Source organism: Oncorhynchus nerka, linkage group LG5, assembly GCF_034236695.1.
Source record: "Oncorhynchus nerka isolate Pitt River linkage group LG5, Oner_Uvic_2.0, whole genome shotgun sequence".
NCBI classification, from domain to species: Eukaryota; Metazoa; Chordata; class Actinopteri; order Salmoniformes; family Salmonidae; genus Oncorhynchus; species Oncorhynchus nerka.
The window spans coordinates 45,152,626-45,173,912 of record NC_088400.1 but is presented as its reverse complement, the minus strand read 5'-3'; the positions used below and the strand labels follow the sequence as shown (position 1 = coordinate 45,173,912).

The window sequence follows — 21,287 nt, the reverse complement described above, 5'->3', positions numbered from 1 at the left end:
GTTTTTTCACGTTTCTTGTTTTGTAGATTGTTGTATTTGAATATTTATTAAAGATGGACAAAACTAACCACGCTGCATTTTGGTCAGCCTCTTTCCCCAGAAAACCTTTACACCGTTCCATTTTGGAAATTGCATTCGCGAATGAATGCGACTGGTTTTGGTCTTTGCTGTAATAAAGGCTTTACAAAATGTTTTAAATAATAATTACAGACTCTCTAGTACACTTAATTGATTTAGTGTTTACATTGTTCCGAACCGTTAGAGAAATTAGATTGTAATCTAACAGCACCAGTTTGGCAAACATATGCACACAGCACTTGCTCCTTACTTTATTTTTCTTGATCTCAGTATTTTCCACAACTTGACCCCCTGAGCAACCAGTAAAAATTCCCCCGTTTCAAGTTTATTTGTCATGTCCTCTGCATACGTTTTGCTGTCAGATGTGTTCTGAGTTTGTTAAAATGAATTTACTTATGTGATTATGATATTCTATAGTTCGGGCCCTATTGGTCATGTGCATGCAATGCATACATGTGTCACGTAAAGAGAGCAAAGCAACATCTAGGGGGACCCACTGACAGACACCTAAGTCAGATCTGAATCCTGGAGCCTTCGTGTGATTGAAAAGTTAGTAAATTGCGTGAAAATGTTCTTCCTTCAGGCGAGCTGAAGAGAGAAGAATTTTGAAAATGGATGACAGCCCTGATATTGTAGCCAGTAAGGCGGGGCTTCCGAGGGTGGGCTCAGCATCTATCATATTGAGACATGTTCTAGCCATATCCATATTCAGAAACACTAACATACCTTCACAGGACCATTATTCTTCAGCTCCATGATATTAACAGAGTAGTTAACTCGTTTGCCATGTTGATCAAACTGAATATTCCCTGTGAGACCGTCCACACGAACCTAGAAGGACACAAAACCACAGCGGCAGAATGGCAAGACGCCACCATTAAATACCTGTCATAGACCAATTTACTTTTTCCACACAGATCTGGATTCACATTGCCTTGTCTAAGCTTTGAAGCCAATGCTCAGGGTAGAAATCCTGAGAGTGTGTGGGAAGACTATTGTCAATGCTAGCTGAGGGGAGAATGTGTATGTTTTTGTGTGTCCTTATACTTCAGTCTCTGTGTGTGCGTGTATGTGGTAGAGCCAGCCAGCCGTTGCCACGGCAACCCCATGCTGTCACCTGTTTGAGCGCTCGTTCAATCTCCACTCCCTGCGCCCAGGGCACGGCGGGGTTAGCCAGACAGTCGCCGTTGTTGCCCTTTCTGGCGATGTCAATGCGCTGCTTGTGCAGGAAGCGGAAGGCCTCCGTCATCACCTGCACCGCGTCGTAGGTCAACGCCGACGTGTACTGCAATAGAACAGAAGGGGAAGGGTGTGTAAGTGTGTTGGGGGGTGAAATGGGGACACAAGGGAGGAGAAGGAAGAGTTAGTGTGTTTCTGAGAGGGGTTGTGAGGACGTCAGTGTGCTTGTCTGTGTGTGTGCAAGCGGCTGTGTGCCTGGGTCTGCACACACACACAGTATGTGTGAGGGAGAATAGGGGCAAAACATTTTGAAGCCGAAGCCACAGCCACGTCACAGCTCCCGGGGATGGAGAAGTGCTAGCTGAGTCCCTCTCAACTCAGCACCCACGTGGATGTCTACTCACCCTAATCTTACTGTCGGCACCAGGGTACTCCTTCTCCTCCAGAGCCTCCCAAATCTGGTCAAATTTGGAAACCAACGGGTCATCGAAATCCACAATCTGGAAACCTGAGACGTTGGCTCCTCCATATTGAATTTTGGAGAGGTCCCCATCCACAAAACCCTGAAATGAAAAACAAGGGAATCCAAGCACAGACATGAAATGGGAATGTTTGCTGTCAAACAAATGTCAGCTGAAAGAAAGAAACGGGAATGGAATTATTACCCAAAGCTAACTTATTTGGCAATACATAAGAGATTCAATTGGAAGACGATCACTCTGGCTTCTCAATGTCTCATCGCTATGCTTTTAGCTTAATAAATCAATTTTAGGGACTATGTTCTCCCTGAGATTCCAATTCCACAGCTGAGTTGTGAAAACTCACCAAATTTGCAATGATATAGTGGTAGCCTTTCACATGTCTGCCAATGGTGATAACCTGGAGAAAAGATCAGATAGGTAAACAGAACAGATCATATATGAAACCATAATGACATGGAAATCAAACAAGACAGTCTCCATGTAATCATATTCCGTATGCTACAGTAGTCATGAGTGTTATTCTTATAGGCTTTATTTACAGTCACGAACACCTGCCACCTGCCAGTGCTATCACTTGTCAGTAACGAACCAAAACAGGAAGCCCATTTCAGTAATTACCTCAAAAGCCATTTCACTAACTACCTCAAATGACACACCTGCAGCTAATCCCACCACATGAGTGACACCTCCACTTAGAAAGCCAGTTAAATGAAGAGTTAAATAATCATTTGAATAAAAATGCATTGTACGGAACTTCCTATAGGCAGAAAACTGTGACCGGTTTTGATTATGTTTCTCTCAGATAAAACCTTTAGCATGAAGCAGCGAGGGGAATACGCATTGATTTCAGTGTTTTGTGAAACACACATCTGCTTCCCTTAAAAACATATCGATGTACTCTCCCACGGGCCAGGGATGATTTATAAATAACCCGTTTATGTAAATCTCTGTGGCCTTTAATTCCACTTTTGTTGCAGTTTAATTTAACAATTAAGGGGATTGTTGCAAGGCAGTCCACTTGGGGGGTAGGTGTGAAATGTTTGCAGGCAAGGATGACACTCACCCACACAGGCAAAAACAAGATCTCAACTGCTGCATTACACACACTCATCATTGCAGTCATCATAAGCTCAGTCATAGCAGAATAGCTGTTCAATATAACACTGCTCTAACATCAGGGCCAGCACAAACTACCAGAGGACTGAGCTTTTATGTTTACCTGTTCCATAATATCTTTGACTTTGTCCTGTTCACAGTCCAGGATGACCCGTCTCTCCTTCTTGTTCTCCAGGTCCTGGAAGAGGGAGCGGTAGGCCTCGTCTTTCCTCTCGTCCTTCAGGTTGCCCACGTTGATGGCGGTCACCTGCCACTTCCTTTCTGCAGCCGTGTCCAGCACCACCTGCAGTGTGGTCAGACCTGGACAGACAAGAGGGTCATGTTCATTGGGCACGATACTGACAAAACAACTCTGAACTGAGTGAAACGAGGAGACACAATCTGAACTTATCTCCAATAAGAAATTGTTGTTTTTGTTTTCTGTCACAAAAACATTTTCCTATGGTGTATTCTAATGAAGCTGACCCGGGATAGGACACACTTAGGATTTGCCATAGTACATCTGAGAATACAGATCCTCACAGGGTTTTAAATTAATGCAAATAGATACAGTGCATTCGGAAAGTATTTAGACCCTTCGACATTTTCCACATTTCTATACGTTGCAGCCTTATTCTAATATGTATTAAATAAAAACATCTCCAGCAAATATACACACAATACCAAATAATGAAAAGGATAAAACAGGTTAATACACATTTTTTCACATGTATTAAAATTAAATAACGGATATACCTTATTTACATAAGTATTCAGAACCTTTGCTATGAGATTCGAAATTGAGCTCAGGTGCATCCTGTTTCCATTGATCATCCTTGATGTTTTTACAACTTGATTGGAGACCACCTGTGGTAAATTCAATTGAATGGACATGATTAGGAATGGCACACATCTATCTATATAAGGTCCCACAGTTGACAGTGCATGTCAGATTAAAAACCAAGCCATGAGGTCAAAGGAATTGTCCATAGAGCTCTGAGACAGGATTGTGACGAAGCACAGATCTGGGGAAGGGTACGAAAACATTTCTGCAGCATTGAAGGTCCCCAAGAACACAGTGGCCTCCGTCAATCTTAAATGGAAGAAGTTTGGAACCACCAACACTCTTCCCAGAGCTGGCCGCCCAGCCAAACTGAGCAATAGGGGGAGAAGGGCCTTGGTCAGGGAGGTGACCAAGAACCCGATGGTCAGTCTGACAAAGCTCTAGAGTTCCTCTGTGGAGATGGAAGAACCTTCCAGAAGGACAACCATATCCGCAGCACTCCACCAATCAGGCCTTTATGGTAGAGTGGCCAGACAGAAGCCACTCATTAGTAAAAGGCACATGACAGCCGCTTGGAGTTTGCCAAAAGGCACATAAAGACTCACAGACCATGAGAAACAAGATTCTCTGGTCTGATGAAACCAAAATTGAACTGTTTGGCCTGAATACCAAGCGTCACTTCTGGAAGAAACATGGCACCATCCCTACGGTGAAGCATGGTGGTGGCAGCATCATGCTGTGGGGAAGTTGTTCAGCGGCAGGGACTGGGAGACTAGTCAGGATTGGGGGAAAGATGAATGGAGCAAAGTACAGAGAGATCTTTCATGAAAATCTGCTCCAGAGCGTTCAGGACCTCAGACTGGGGGTGAAGGTTCACCTCACAACAGGACAATGACCCTAAGCACACAGCCAAGACAATGCAGGAGTGGCTTCGGGACAAGTTTGAGTGTCCTTGAGAGCCCGGAATTGAACCCGATCTAACATCTAACATCTGTGGAGAGACCTGAAAATAGCTGTGCAGCAAAGCTCCCCATCCAACTTGACAGAGCTTGAGAGGATCAGCAGAGAATAATGGGAGAAACTCCCCAAATACAGGTGTGCCAAGCTTGTAGTGTCATACCTAAGAAGACTCGAGGCTGTAATTGCTGCCAAAGGTGCTTCAACAAAGTACTCAGTAAAGGGGCTGAATAGTTATGTAAATGTGCTATTTCAGCTTTATTTATTTTTATACATTTACAAAAATGTATAAAATCCTGTTTTTGCTTTGACATTATAGATTTTTTTTGTAGATTTTTATTCATATTTTGTACCCTTATTTTACCAGGTAAGTTGACTGAGAACACGTTCTCATTTAAAACAAAGATCTGGGGAATAGGAGGGGGGATGAATTGTAAACTGGGGATGATTAGGTGACCGTGATGGTAGGAGGTCCAGATTGGGAATTTAGCCAAGACACCAGGGTTAATTAACACACCTACTCTTAAAATACGTGCCATGGGATCTTTAGTGACCACAAAGAATCAGGAAACCCATTTAACGTCCCATCCAAAAGACAGCACCCTACACAGGACAATGTCCCCAATCACTGCCCTGGGGCATTGGGATATTTATTTTTTTAGACCAGAAGAAAGGGTGCTTTCTACTGGCCCTCCAACACCACTTCCAGCAGCACCTGGTCTCCCATCCAGAGACTGACCAGGACCAACCCTGCTTAGCTGCAGAAGCAAGCAAGCAGTGGAATGCAGGGTGGTATGCTGCAGGCCATTAATAATGGACATTTAAAAAAAAAACATATTTAGAAAAAGGCTGTAACCTAATAAAATGTGGAAAAGGTCAAGGGGTCTGAATAATTTCCGAAGGCACTGTATATATAAGTTACATTACCACCATGATTCAAAAAAAGTATAATTTCGTACCAATCTACACACAATACCTCAAAATAAAAAAGCAAACACAGGTTTTTAGAAAGTTTTGCAAATGTATTCAAAATAAACTGAAATATCACATTTTACATAAATATTCAGACCCTTTACTCATTACTTTGTTGAAGCACCTTTGGAAGCGATTACAGCCTCGAGTCTTCTTTGGTGTTTATGAAGGTCAGATGGGGGGGCTTTGTGAAGATAGAAAATCGAGCAAACGTTTTTCCTCAGAACACACTGTAAGTCATGATTACTGTAGGGTCATTATGACTCAGTTAAGGTTGACTGTTTCTCTGATGCCCATTAAAATAAGATAATTTGTTTTTTTTCTGATTTAAGCTCCGCTCAACATGCGCTGCGGGCGATGCGAGGCGATGAGAGAATATCGTTTATTGCTCAATATGGCAAGTTGTTAGGCAGATGCGTTGGTTAGAATGGAAATATACAGTATTCAGAAAACGTCTTCACAGAGTGGAATGGATTTCGTGTATCCTTCGTGATGCATGTGTATTGCATGTTCTGACTCAAAGAAGGGTACTCAACATTGCATGCGAGAAGCATTTTCACGCGTTATGGTTTTAGAAAAGACTTGTATCTTCCTGGGATAGTCAGGAATAACCACACCCTACCATACCACCAACTTTACCATAAATTGATACCATTCTACCAACAAAGACATACACTATATACAGACAAAATGATGTAGACACTCCTTAAAATTTGTGGATTTGGCTATTTCAGCCACACCCATTGCTGACAGGTGTATAAAATCAAGCACACAGCCATGCAATCTCCATAGGGAAACATTGGCTGTAGAATAGTCTTACTGAAAAGCCCAGTGACTTTCAACGTGGCACCGTCATAGGATACCACCTTTAGAACAAATTAATCTGTCAAATATATATTAAACACACATTCATTAGCTCATTTAGAAACATTCAAAGCAAAACAAACTCAACAAATGGATTGACACACTCCATTTATAATGAATGCTACAGAACCCTCTTGGAATTCCCTTTTGGTTGGAACACTTCAATCAAGAGACAGAAATTCAAAGCCAACATAATGTATGAAGTCATAAGCAATCTTGGGAGTCAAACAAATATAACATTTTCAATGACAAATGTCAGAGGTTAATCTTCGAATGCACAATGTATAAAGTGTAAACAACATGACAGAACTCATGTAGCATAAAAAATCATTATGGACAGGATGATATAATCTTATACTGACCACATACTTATACAGTACCACACTCTTGGCATTCGATACGCCATCCCATCTGGTTGGCGCTTAGTGGGACTATCATTTGTTTTTCAACAGGACAATGACCCAACACACATCCAGGCTGGAGTGCTGCATCAGAGGACCTGGCCTCCACAATCACCTGACCTCAACCCAATTGAGATGGTTTGGGATGAGTTGGACCGCGGAGTGAAGGAAAAGCAGCCAACAAGTGCTCAGTATATGTGGGAACTCCTTCAAGACTGTTGGAAAATAATTCCAGGTGAAGCTGGTTGAGATAATGACAAGAGTGTGCAAAACTGTCATCAAGGCAAAGGGTGGCTACTTTGAAGAATCTCAAATATATTTTGACATGTTTAACACTTTTTGTTTTTTGGGGGGGAATTACTACTTTGATTCCATATGTGTTATTTCATAGTTTTGATGTCTTCACTATTATTCTACAATGTAGAAAATATATATATTTTAAATAAAGAAAAATCCCCTGAATGAGTAGGTGTCCAAACTTTTGACTGGTACTGTAAGTCAAATATTGGGTCAATAATGATGGTATTTCACCCTTTGTTTTACATGTTTGCAGCTCTACTGTCTTCACACTTTCACTGTTTTTACACATTAGGGTATCCATTTCCTTCTTTCTCCTCAAACCCTGGCCTGTATTGATCTTTGTAATGGACACAGATCATCCAATAGTATATCTCTATGTAACATACTGTAAGTGAAGTTGAAACACCATACACATTGGTATTCAACATTTCTGTGAAAATGTTCCCATCATTCCAAATCGCCACAGCCTTGTATGCCATCACTAACTAAGAAAAACAATAGACCAATGGAGTTTCTCCTTCATGTTTCATTTCCCAAACAGTTTGGGCATGTCTAGCTGAGCAGATGTCCCATGGAGCCACCTTCCATCATGGTGTGTCAGCTGTCATTTGGTGGCTGACAGGCGGGCTGTGGAGACAGCTAGCACCCTTGGAGAGAAGGGGGGTGAGGCTGAAGGACAGTCAGAGAAGCGCTCTCAACCACAAAACATACAGACACATCCAGAACCTCTCTCTAGAGTCTAGACTAATTCAATATTAAATCAATTGTAAATAGAGGCAATGACGCTGTGAGTTCAGTCAGAATATAAAATGCTGTATTCAAGGTGTGCACCTATTCTTGCAGTACCTCTTTCTCTCAACTAAAGCTCAAATTCAAACAATTGCAGATAAAGATAAAGTGTATTTTGAATGTTAAAGTAATTCTGTATCGGAGGTGTTGACCTTATTGTTTCTCATCAACGTGGTTTGGTGACATACTCTCTACAGTTTTTTTTTTAAACGTGAAAACGTGTTTCACAAAACAAGACAACTAATGGCATGATAAAGGGTGGGTTAATGCCCCCAGGCAACCATAGGGAGATGGGAAACAAAATCTACAATGACAAAGCCATGTCATCACAAAACACTTCAGTGAGGATTATGCCTGACTTCCAAAGAATGCCAGTTGTAGCTTTAGCCAAATAGAAATGGGGTGTATTACATCTTCATGGTACAATCTGTGTAAATCACGATCAAGTGTTAGTCTTACATGAACAAGTTTGTATATACATCAAGTCAAATCTTTAAATCTGTTTTCCAGCTACAGATCTAGGGTGGTATGAGTTCCAAATACACCCTTATTTAGCCCCTCCTTCTGAGGCAGTAGTATGCACTTCAATAGATCTGAAGGGATTTAAATCAAATGTTATTTGTTACATGCTTTGTAGACAACGGGTGTCGACTAACAGTGAAATGCATAATTACGGGTCCTTTTCTAGAGGTCAACACCTCCGATACAGATACACTACATTGTGAAAAGTATGTGCTCGTCGAACATCTAGATGTTGGAACATTGCTGCGGGGGCCTTGCTTTCATTCAGCCCGAACACCATTAGTGAGGCGATTAGGCCTGGCTTGCAGTTGGTGTTCCAATTCATCCCTAAGGTGTTCGACTGGCTTGAGGTCAGGGCTCTGTGCAGGCCAGTCAAGTTCTTCCACACCAATCTCGACAAACCATTTCTGTATGGACCTTGCTTTGTACATGGGGGCATTGTATGCCATTGCATGGGGGCATTGTATGCTCTCGTTGGCTGTCCCACGCTTCATATTCGTCGACAAAACCCACTGGCTCCAGGTCATCTATAAGTCTTTGCTAGGTAAAGCCCCACATTATCTCAGCTCACTGGTCACCATAGCAGCACCCACCCGTAGCATGCACTCCATCAGGTATATTTCACTGGTCACCCCCAAAGCCTATTTCTCCTTTGGCCGCCTTTCCTTCCAGTTCTCTGCTGCCAATGACTGGAATAAATGGCAAACACTACTGAAGCTGGAGACTCATATCTCCCTCACTAACTTTAAGCATCAGCTGTCAAAAACTCACAGATCACTGCACCTGTACATATTAATCTGTAAATAGCCCATCCAACTACCTCATCCTTTGCACCCCTGTATCTCTACTTGCACATTCATCTTCTGCACATATATCACTCCAGTGTTTAATTTCTAAATTGTAATTACTTTGCCACTACGGCCTATTTATTGACTTACCTCCCTAATCCTACCTCATTTGCACACACTGTATATATATTTTTTTCTATTGTGTTATTGTTATTCCATGTGTAACTCTGTGTTGTTGTTTCTGTCACGCTGCTTTGCTTTATCTTGGCCAGGTCGCAGTTCTAAATGAGAACTTGTTCTCAACTGGCCTAACTGGTTAAATAAATGTGAAAAAAATATATACACTGTTCAAAAAAATAAAGGGAACACAAAAATAACACATCCTAGATCTGAATGAATGAAATATTCTTATTAAATACTTTTTTCTTTACATAGGTGAATGTGCTGACAACAAAATCACATCAATGGAAATCACATTTATCAACCACTGGAGGTCTGGATTTGGAGTCACACTCAGAATTAAAGTGGAAAACCACACTACAGGCTGATCCAACTTTGATGTAATGTCCTTAATAAAACAAGTCAAAATGAGGCTCAGTAGTGTGTGTGGCCTCCATGTGCCTGTATGACCTCCCTACAATGCCTGGTCATGCTTCTGATGAGGTGGCGGATGGTCTCCTGAGGGATCTCCTCCCAGACCTGGACTAACTTTGGACCAACTCCTGGACAGTCTGTGGTGCAACGTGGCGTTGGTGGATGGAGCGAGACATGATGTCCCAGATGTGCTCAATTGGATTCAGGTCTGGGGAACGGGCGGGCCAGTCCATAGCATCAATGCCTTCCTCTTGCAGGAACTGCTGACACACTCCAGCCACATGAGGTCTAGCATTGTCTTGCATTAGGAGGAACCCAGGGCCAACCGCACCAGCATATGGTCTCACAAGGGGTCTGAGGATCTCATCTCGGTACCTAATGGCAGTCAGGCTTCCTCTGGCGAGCACATGGAGGGCTGTGCGGCCCCCCAAAGAAATGCCACCCCACACCATGACTGACCCACCACCAAACCGGTCATGCTGGAGGAAGTTGCAGGCAGCAGAACGTTCTCCACGGCGTCTCCAGACTGTCACGCCTGTCACATGTGCTCAGTATGAACCTGGTTTCATCTGTGAAGAGTATAGGGTGCCAGTGGCGAATTTGCCAATCTTGGTGTTCTCTGGCAAATGAAAAACGTCCAGCACGGTTTTGGGCTGTAAGCACAACCCCCACCTGTGGACGTCGGGCCCTCATACCACCCTCATGGAGTCTGTTTCTGACCGTTTGAGCAGACACATGCACATTTGTGGCCTACTGGAGGTCATTTTGCAGGGCTCTGGCAGTGCTCCTCCTGCTCCTCCTTGCACAAATGCGGAGGTAGCGGTCCTGCTGCTGGGTTGTTGCCCTCCTACGGCCTCCTCCACGTCTCCAGATGTACTGGCCTGTCTCCTGGTAGTGCCTCCATGCTCTGGACACTACACTGACAGACCCAGCAAACCTTCTTGCTACAGCTCGCATTGATGTGCCATCCTGGATGAGCTGCACTACCTGAACCACTTGTGTGGGTTGTAGACTCCATCTCATGCTACCACTAGAGTGAAAGCACCGCCAGCATTCAAAGTGACCAAAACATCAGCCAGGAAGCATAGGAACTGTGAAGTGGTCTGTGGTCCCCACCTGCAGAACCACTCCTTTATTGGGGTTGTCTTGCTAATTGCCTATAATTTCCACCTGTTGTCTATTCCATTTGCACAACAGCATGTGAAATGTATTGTCAATCAGTGTTGCTTCCTAAGTGGACAGTTTGATTTCACAGAAGTGTGATTGACTTGGAGTTACATTGTGTTGTTTAAGTGTTCCCTTTATTTTTTTGAGCAGTGTATATATATATATATATATATTTTTAATTGTCACTCTGAAACAGAAAAGGGCCTTCCACAAACTGTTGCCACAAAGTTGGAAGCACAGAATAGTCTAGAATGTCATTGTATGCTGTAGTGTTAAAATGTCCCTTCACTGGAACTAAGGGGCCCAAACCATGAAAAACAGCCCCAGACCATTATTCCACCTCCACCAAACCTACAGTTGGCACTATGCATAATAGGGGCAGGTAGCGTTCTCCTGGCATCTGACAAACCCAGATTAGTCCGTCGGACTGCAAGATGGTGAAGCGTGATTCATCACTCCAGAGAACGCGTTTCCACTGTTCCAGAGACCAATGGTGGCAAGCTTTACATCACTCCAGCCAGGGCTTGGCATTGCTTATGGTGATCTTAGCCTTGTGTGCGGCTGCCCGGCCATGGAGACCATGGCTCTTCCTTAAACACACACACGCCAATTCACACACACCAACGAGCCACCACACACACCATTGAACGCACTACACAATCGGTTGCTATGGGTACTGTATGTGTGCATCTTTGACCTAATTAGAAATAGCAATGTGATGATGAAATATGCAAAGAGAGCCAGAGATGGCTCTTCAACCAGGGACTGAAGCATTATAGCATTAGCATTTTCAATAAAACATGCTGTTAAACATGTTTTCTGTAGCGAACACTAGCACAACATTTTACTTCAACTAGCACTGTAGAATCAGCATCTTGATTCCCACATATAACATGTGCTAATTGGACCTTCTGAGACCATTGAGTTTCTCTTGATTCATATAATGTAGTCAATGCTAGCACACATTCCACTCCAACTAACATTGTAGCATTAGCATCTGCATTCCCAGGTGCTAATTGGACCTACTGAGACCATGGTTATGGTAAAACCTATTCAATGTAGTAAATGCTAGCACACACTCCACTGTAACTAGCATTGTAGCAATAGCATCCTCATTCATCATAGCATATTCTACCGGAACGTCTATGGCTATGGAGATTCTCTTGAGCCCTATTCAATGCAGTCACCCCTGGCACACATTCCACTACAGCTAGCATTGTAGCATTAGCATAACTTTCTTCATAACATCGGGCCTTCTGTGGACATGAATTTCATTAGCTCTATTCAATGAAGTCAATGCTGACACACATTACACTCCAACTAAAATGGAATACCTAGTCAGTTGTACAACTGAAGGCATTCAACTGAAATGTGTCTTCCACATTTAACCCAACTTCTCAGAATCTGTGGGGGGATGCCTTAATTGACATCCACTTCATTAGCGCCTGGGGTACAGTGGGTTAACTGCCTTGTTCAGGTGCAGAACGACAGATGTTTTACCTTGTAGCGGAACAGGTTGAGAGCTTCATGTTCCTTGGTGTCCACATCATCAACAATCTATCATGGTCCAAACACACCATGACAGTCGTGAAGAGGGCACGACAAAGCGTATTCCCCCTCAGGAGACTGAAAAGATTTGGCATGGGTCCTCAGATCCTCAAAAAATTATACAGCTGCACCATCGAGAGCATCCTGGTTTCATCACTGCCTGGTACGGCAACTGCTCGGCATCCCACAGCAAGGTACTATAGAGGGTAGTGCGTATGGCCCAGTACATCACTGGGGCCAAGCTTCCTGCCATCCAGGACCTCTATACCAGGCGGTGTCTGAGGAAGGCGCTAAAAATTGTCATCCATCCTAGCCATAGACTGTTCCCTCTGCTACCACACGGCAAGCGGTACCAGAGCGCCAAGTCAAGGTCCAAGTGGCTTCTAAACAGCTTCTACCCCAAGCCATAAGACTCCTGAACAGCTAATTAAATGGCCACCAGTACTATTTCCATTGCCCACCCTTACGCTGCTGCTACTCTTTGTTTATTATCTGTGCATAGTCACTTTAACTCTACCTTTATGTAGATATTGTAACAGTTTTCGTAGATGGAAGAAGGTGTGGACCAAAGCGCAGCGTGGTACGTGTTCATGATTTTATTAACTGAACACTGAAATACAAAACAACGTGAATAAACGAAAGAATTGAAACAGTCCTGTAAGGTGCCGAAAACACTAAACAGAAAATTAAACATCCACAACCAAAATGGGGAAAACAGGCTACCTAAGTATGATTCTCAATCAGAGACAACCAACGACACCTGCCTATGATTGAGAACCATACCAGGCCAAACACATAAATACAACATAGAAAAAAGAACATAGACTACTCACCCCAACTCAAGCCCTGACCAAACTAACACAAAGACATAATAAAGGAACTAAGGTCAGAACGTGACAGGTATTACCTCGACTAACCGGTGCCACTACACATTGACTCTGTACCTGTACCCCCTGTATATAGCCTCACTACCGTTATTTTACAGCTACTCTTTAAATATGTTACGTTTATTTTTTACATCTGTCTTTTTTAGTTAACAATTATTTTTCTTAAAACTGCATTGTTGGTTAAGGGCTTGTAAGTACATTAAGCATTTCACTGACATTTCTGACTATTTTGAAGAAGTGTACTGGTTTACGACGTCTTCAGAGGGACAAACAGTAATATTGCTTTTTTTCTTATGTTTTATGGGAGTATGCGAGCACAGATGTTCACTTCGCCTAGAAGAGTTCTGCTAGGAGCAAACCAAACCTATGTATGCGGACACCTTAAGAGGATCAATGTGAGGATCAATGTGAGAAAGAGCGAAAGAGAACATAAGATCGTGAAATGAAGGGGGATGAAACATAGTATAGGGAGAGGGGGCGGTGAATGAAATAAACGTAGAAATAGAGTAAAGCCTGTATTAGCCAGTGGCACGACACAAGGGATAATCAACAAGGGGCTATGGGTTCTATGGAAAATAATGAACAACATGGAAGGTGTGAACTGACCTTCCATGGAGTTGCATTATTTTCCAGAGCATGCATAGATCCCCGAATTGACTATCCCTTTTATACCATGGCTATAATTTAACACATTTGCCAGTAGAAATGTGTTCAACATCCACTGAAGTAGCTTGCTAGTTTAGCTAATCAAACCATGAGTCCTAGCTTACCATTGTGAAAATCGAATTCAACAATGCCAATAACGTTTTCAACTCGACTTTTGCTCTCAAAAGCAGCTCAAACATAGAACATGTAAGAATGAACTACAACCATTGAATTCTACCATGCAAATATACCGTGAGTTATCGGGAAATAACGCAGGCTCTAAAAAGCCTTCAAGCAAATCAGAAACAAGTATTCAACAATTCCATTGGTATAATTAAGCAATAAGGCCCAATGAGGTGTGGTATATGGCCAATAAGGGGTGTGTCCAGGCGGAGTGCCTATTGCTATTATTAACTGGTTACCAATGTAATTTGAGCAGTAAAATAAATGTTTTGTCATACTACTTTACAGTGTATTATAAACTGGGTTATTCGAGCCCTGAATGCGGATTGGCTGACAGCCGTGTTATGTCAGACCGTTTACCATGGCTGTCAGCCAATCAGCATTCAGGGCTCAAACAACCCAGTTTATAATACCCTGTAAAGTAGTCCTTACACACAGTGGTAATATTCCCACCTATTATCTTTATTAGGTCAGTCTTCCATTCTACTGTGTGACTATGGCAAGCCTGCCTTTAGCTTTTATCATCAGGTATTATCACCTACCGGTACTGCCAATCTAATTCACTCTCATTTAGACATATTGGAAATGAAGACTAATAACATCATGTAATGAAACGTTTATCTTATTTCGCCTTTCAACTATCCTTATGCAACCCCAATAATATTATGCATATTACTATTTGGCCTCGCAAGCCACCTTGATCTCACAACCTTTGCAGGGACAATCCATGTAAGCTTGCAAGATCAGAGTGGCTTGCGAGGCTAATTACTTTTGCCCCCGGTACTAAAATGAGACTATGGAACTCTTTGTTCTAGACCTTGTAACCTTGCTATCAGGACAGTCACATGAAATATAATTCCTTTTGGGGAAATCTACACACCAAAAGGGTTCTGCGGCTAAACATTTTGGAATCCATGTAGAACCCTTTTTGGTTCCAGGTAGAACTATTTTGTGGAAAGGGTTTTACCTGGAACCAAAAGGGGTTCTTCAAAGGGTTCTCCTATGGAGACAGCCGAATAACCCCTTTTTGGTTCTAGATAGCACCTTTATTTCCAAGAGTGTAGACGTGTCCTTTTCAAAGTAGTGTCATACGAAGTGGTGTCATCACAATGGGTAAATACTGCCTGACATTACAATATCCTCCAGAGTAGCAACTCAATGCATCACACTTAGTCTGCTACATGAAACAGAAAATGGGAATACTGAAAAACGTCAACAAGGCTGAAAGCCTCCATGCAGATAGACAAAAAATTGCTGGGGATATAACAATCACTTCACGTGAATATTTCTGGAGTGAATTGACCTATTCCCAAGTTTTAGACCATTCAAATGCAAGGTCATTCTCTAGCAAGATATTTAAAAATGAGTGTTCTAAATGAGGAGTTCTACACAACAGAACCCACCATTAGAAAAAGTTAAAAAATATATCACTTTTTCTCTGTCTCAAAATGTGCATCAGCCAAAATGGCTGACGTAGTTACATGTGATAACATGCTACATCTTAGCTGTTCCCATTAGATAACCTGCCACATTTAGCCCTGTATACTGTATGCTAACCTGTATTGCTGGCCGTGATTTATCCGGTAACATATTCCATATCAGCCAATTAAAATAGTCGATGTAGTTGGATGTGATCCAACACTTCATGAAAGCATACTTAACAGAAGTGCAACAGCACGATCTGATAATCAAAACAATTAGATCACATGCATTTGACTGACTGGTCATATAGCACACAGTGTAGAGCATTTGTCTGGCTCACAGTGTAGAGTGAGCGTCTGGCTCACAGTGTAGAACAAGCGTCTGGCTCACAGTAATTGTTGCAAGAGTTTGAATCCCACATGAGTATTCTCTTCTTAGGAATGTAGAATTACATTTATTGATAGTGTGTTGAGAAGGGAAGCAAAACCAACAGCTTGAACATGGAGATTACAATGCATTTAATAAGAAGCTACTTCTTTCCTCAGCCTTTCAGATAAACACACTGCTGTGGCCTATTAGGCATGCTGCATAGGCTACATGGATGTGTACATCTAAATGTAAGCATGCAACGAATTATATTCTTTTTTTTTTTTTTTACAATAATCTACTTTGTCACATATGTGTTATTTGACTCGAGGACCAACAGTGGGGCATTTCTTCTTCAAATAAAAACCTTGCCATAAAGGGGATTAGAACTTGCGGCTGTCATATCTTGTCATATCTTGCCATCTATGGGCACACCACCAATTAACGAAAGCAGTAATGGGATGAATTACAGGTATTTGACAAGACCACAAGTGTCTTAGACTTTTTTTTTAATGATGTACGAATATAAACGTACATGTTGTGTAATCCTCCTACATCTTTATTGCTGTGAAAGCACATGAAGGTGTGTGAAACAGATACACATAAACATGGGATTTTCTCATATATGTGAAAATGTGCCTTTTGAATTCAAGGATGCATAATTTAATATTGGGACACAACACTTTACAGACCAAGGGGAACAAAAGTAAACCTTGAATTTTGAGGTTGTCCCTCTGGTGACCAAGTTGACCTATTTTAAGAAATGACAATGGGTGGTGGATATAAACTCTTTGATAGACTGCTGAGGAATTTGTTAACGGATATAATCACGGGCAGCTGTGCAGGTAAAAAAAAATGGGAAGAGCTAAAAGTTTAAAAGTCTATTTTTTTTTCTTCACAACCCAGCAGCTCCCCAGGACCAGTGGATGCCACTGCCAAATTGTCTAAATCCCTCAATGTCAGTTAACTTCCCCCCTACTTTGCTGCGAGCCATGATAAGCTCTTACACGGGAGGTGCGATGGCCCAAGCTGATACTATCTGACAAGTTGTTTGTCATCACCACAATGGCCTGTACAAAGTGTCATTCTAGTATCTTGCTCTGTTTGGAACTGATATGAACGCCCTCTGTGTCTAGAAAACATGGTGGTTTATGTGCATGTAACATGTCACATCCAACACATGGCAAACAGCCTAGTAACATAACCTTTCCAGCATGTTTGAGTGCTTTGTAATTACATCCGCATAGCAGTTGTTTTGGCGGTGTCGGAGTTGGAACTGCGTTAGAGCTGTCGAATCCACAAGTGGCTACCTAAAGTGGACATTGCAATTGGCTGCACAAAGTCGCATTAAGAAATATCCCATGCAGCCTTGTTTACAAGTTTGAACTCTAGAATGTGAATATGATTATATAAATCCTCATTATTTTGTTTAATGCTTATTCAATTTGAGCGTAATTATTTCTACAGTATATAGCCTACAATTTCTCGTTGTGAATTTTAACACAAGTGGGGCATGTGTGGCTTCGTGACAATGGTCGCAAGAGCAGCTGCTCAGGGATTTGACAGCTCCAACACAGTTCCACCTCTGACACCACCAAAACATATGCTATGCGGGTGTCTGTTATTGCCGGTTAACGCTTGATCTGATTGAATCTAGGCCGTAGTTGTGTTGACCAGAGGGCGGTCTCTCCACGAATATCTGTGGAGGTGTAATTTGAATGTAATTTTATCACAGTTGGGTGTCATACACAGTACAGTACGTATCTTCTCTTCAACCTTCAGTTTTTGACAGCCTTTTTGAATATACAGTAACTCCAATGTCAACTTTAAATATTGGCAAAAAGCAGTGTTTAAAAAAAAATCTGTAACCCATACGGTTCCACAGTTCCTTGAGATGCATATAGGCTGTGGGCTCTGCCCCGGTCAGTCCCTAGCCACACCCATAGTCACTTTCTGGTTTGAGTGTTAGGAAAGGGGAAGCCATCTTGACTGAAATTTTTGTAACTAGAGATACTGGATATGATGACGCGTTGACTATGTCTCCGCCCTAACAATGGGATTCGTTTTTGGCAGACATTGGTTGGAGTAAACCCTTTCGCTTTAACTCTTCCTTTCTGTTGTAGCTAGGAAATTATGAATATTTTTAAAGCCTAGTTTTCTCAACTCCACACAAGTGAGAACATTTTCAAAGTCTTCTTTAAGGGATATTGTATTTACTATCAAGAGGTTTCCGCTGTTGACTATAGCTTCTAAGGACCAAATTTGGGATTTCTTGCAGGAATGTGGGACTGAACTGAATTTAAAATGTTATTTCATTGGACATTGTTGCTCAACTGAAACAGAGACTTGATTTAGAATGTTCATTTGTGATTCAGAGACTGAACCAATGGGGGTAGATTGGCCATGTGGCAAATGAGGTAGCACCACAGGTCCCAGGGTGGTGGGGGGAAATGCATCTAGGGCCTAATCTGTTAAACTAACCAGCTAAAACTCTCGATCTTATACGGTAGGACATTATTAATCAGTTGTAAAAAGGTTTAATATTGGATATGATGGGACCACAGTTTTTCTAATCAGGTCACAGTTTTTTTAAAGATCTTAGTAAAACTCTAGGCCTTGGGGAGGATGAAAACCATGTAAAACAGCATAAACATGTAGACTTGTTCAAAATAATTATATTTTAAAGCTAGAATAACAGGGGGTTTACACTACACAGACACAGAGACAGCAACACGAGTGGACAATAGTGTAGACTTGCCCTCTGCAACTGTAGGCCTAATTAAAAATGAATTTACAGATGTCAACTATTTTTTGATTAATTCCAGTCAATAATTTTGGATTGGAAAAAGTCTAGGTAGGTTAGTCAGCCTAAGTTTGAATATAAACGAAATTTGATCCCATTCACATTGTCTCCTGACACAAACAAATGGGCTATACATATACAACGTTACCGCTATGTTTACTGGCCAGAGCATACTAAACTGTATGCAACTGTTTTTGTTAGAAGCTTATAGTTGACTACACTAAACAATCATCACTTTTTCGTGCAATACAACATGTCAGATCGCTAATGTTTAGGTGTAGCCTGCTACAGCATTTATTTAAAGACCTTGTGCTTGTGTCTGTCAAGAGTGATATGTTATCACGTTCACTAAGTAAATACCTGAGGAAAGTGGAGAGCGAGGATTAAGCTTTGTGCATTGTGCCCTGCCCCCACGAGCTGCGATTTCCATGAACATGATTGGTCAAGACATGCACAGGGAATACAGCAGCACTCCGATTTGAAGGACAGAGAAATTGTGCGCCAGTTGACAAATCACGAGGCAAAAAAATCAAAAACAACACTTTGCTATATAAAATAAAAATTAAAGGGACACCCGTGGCGGCTCATGGGCCTTTTAAAATTATTTTAATGATTTTTGTGCCATTTCTCTGTTGTCATAATAATATTTAATGAGCATTCGGCTGATCAGTAGGCAATGGCGGTTTTCTGAGGTCGCGTGAATTCACATTCAAATGTGCATCAGCAACAGACCCGCTCTGACTCTGTCATTATTATGCCAAGATTATGGATACAACTTTTTTTTTTAACAAAGGAGGTGCCAAAAAAGTAGCTCAACACTGCTAGATTTGTGAAATTAACCTAATCCTTTTCTAAAAGTACATTTTCTAAAAGTTCTGGCTCTGATGGTCTGAGTGCAGACTGTCTGTAAGAGATTAGTGTTTAGCACAGACAGATCAGCTACTGCTGCAGAGGACAGTGCAGTCAAGGTAGGAAGAACACAGAAAGACACACTGACACAGATGTAGCCTACTGCTGCCAGTTAATATATTTGCATCATATGATGCGAGCTTTGTCGGGCTAGGTTTAGGTCATAAATCCTATAGAATGTCAAAGCTCTTGTTCCAACCCAATACCACCACACCTGACTCAACCAATCAAGGGTTTGATTTATTGATGAGTCAAACCTGTTGTCCTGATGGTCATTCCACATGAAATCAATCACCTCTTTGACCGCACCCCTTTTGATTTGAACAAAACTTTCCATACTTATGGCATTTTCATTTAAATAGGGGTAGATTCTGTTTTTTTAAGGTAGTACCTCTTACCTCTATCACTGTCGTAGAGATAGGCAAACTTATCCCACTTGTAGTACTCGATAAGGCTGAGTAGGGGTCCTTTGATGTCAGGCCTCATCTGGATGATGAACTGCTGAGTTCCGTCCAGCGGGAAGCTCGGGGTGATAAATGACACATGGAGAGTCCCGCAAAACGAAGTAATCGTATTGACCGACTTCTTGTCGTAGAATCCAAAGATGGCGTAAACTCCTCTCGAGAACTGGGAACAGACTGAAACGAGAGAAGATGAAAAACACTCATGGGGTTATGTATGCTTAAGTCTTGGGTGACAGTGTGACATTTAGATAAGATTTATTGTCTGTTTTCACAGAAATGTTCTTTGTGCCATTAAAACAATCACATCCCCGGACATAAAATGGAAGATACTAGAAATGACTGATACTGTGAAACATTTGGCTTCCAAAAAGTGCTGTAACAAATGAAAGTTTGAACGTTCATGAACTTTATTGCTACCTTGTAATGTCTGGCATCGCACATTAATATCTAAAGCAGCCTTTGCCACTGGAGAAGCTGGTTTTAGCTGATGAATGTATTATTGATGTCCATAAGCACTGCCTGGGGAGTTTTTACTTCCAACAGTAAAATATTTGCCAGCTACTTGTTAAACTTGAATGGGCTTCTATTATAGAATTCAATACAGTGGGAATGTATGGAGAAGAAAGTTCCGTATCAGTGCAACCAATTGCTGGATCTTCATGTTGGATATCTAAGGTCATGTATATGACCCGCTCTACGTAAATCCTAGACTCTGAGACATTGTAGTCTCTGCTTGAGTTACATTAATAGGGTTATATCTAAGGTCATGTATATGACCCACTCTATGTAAGTCCTAGACTCTGAGACATTGTAGTCTCTGCTTGAGTTACGTTAATAGGGAGACCGTTTGAGGGTCAAACACATCTCCTGTGTGATAGTTGAAAGATTCAGTACAATACAAGGCTACACTATGGCACTGAGATCTATACACACCGTATGGCTCTGCTGTGGCCTATCAATTTTTCTGTATGGCTCTGCTGTGGCCTATCTATTACCCTGTATAGCTCTCCTGTGACATATCTATTGTCCTTTTGAGATCTTGTGCTGGGATACCATAAAACTTGAATGACTGGCTTTTATTCATATAC

The 21,287-nt window shown here is 41.8% G+C and overlaps 1 protein-coding gene across 1 annotated transcript in view; it reads right to left on the bottom strand.

Annotated features, from left to right (window-relative positions):
• The window catches only part of LOC115129552 (glutamate receptor 2), a 70,400-nt gene that overhangs the window by 20,898 nt on the left and 28,215 nt on the right, over positions 1-21,287 (bottom strand). Inside the window, exons 3-8 of the mRNA XM_065018688.1 lie at positions 20,134-20,373; positions 2,959-3,155; positions 2,083-2,136; positions 1,662-1,820; positions 1,196-1,363; positions 805-909 (exon numbers count right to left, since the gene is read on the bottom strand). Of these exons, the coding sequence (XP_064874760.1) occupies positions 805-909; positions 1,196-1,363; positions 1,662-1,820; positions 2,083-2,136; positions 2,959-3,155; positions 20,134-20,373 (923 nt within the window). The remainder of the gene's footprint in view (positions 1-804; positions 910-1,195; positions 1,364-1,661; positions 1,821-2,082; positions 2,137-2,958; positions 3,156-20,133; positions 20,374-21,287) is intronic.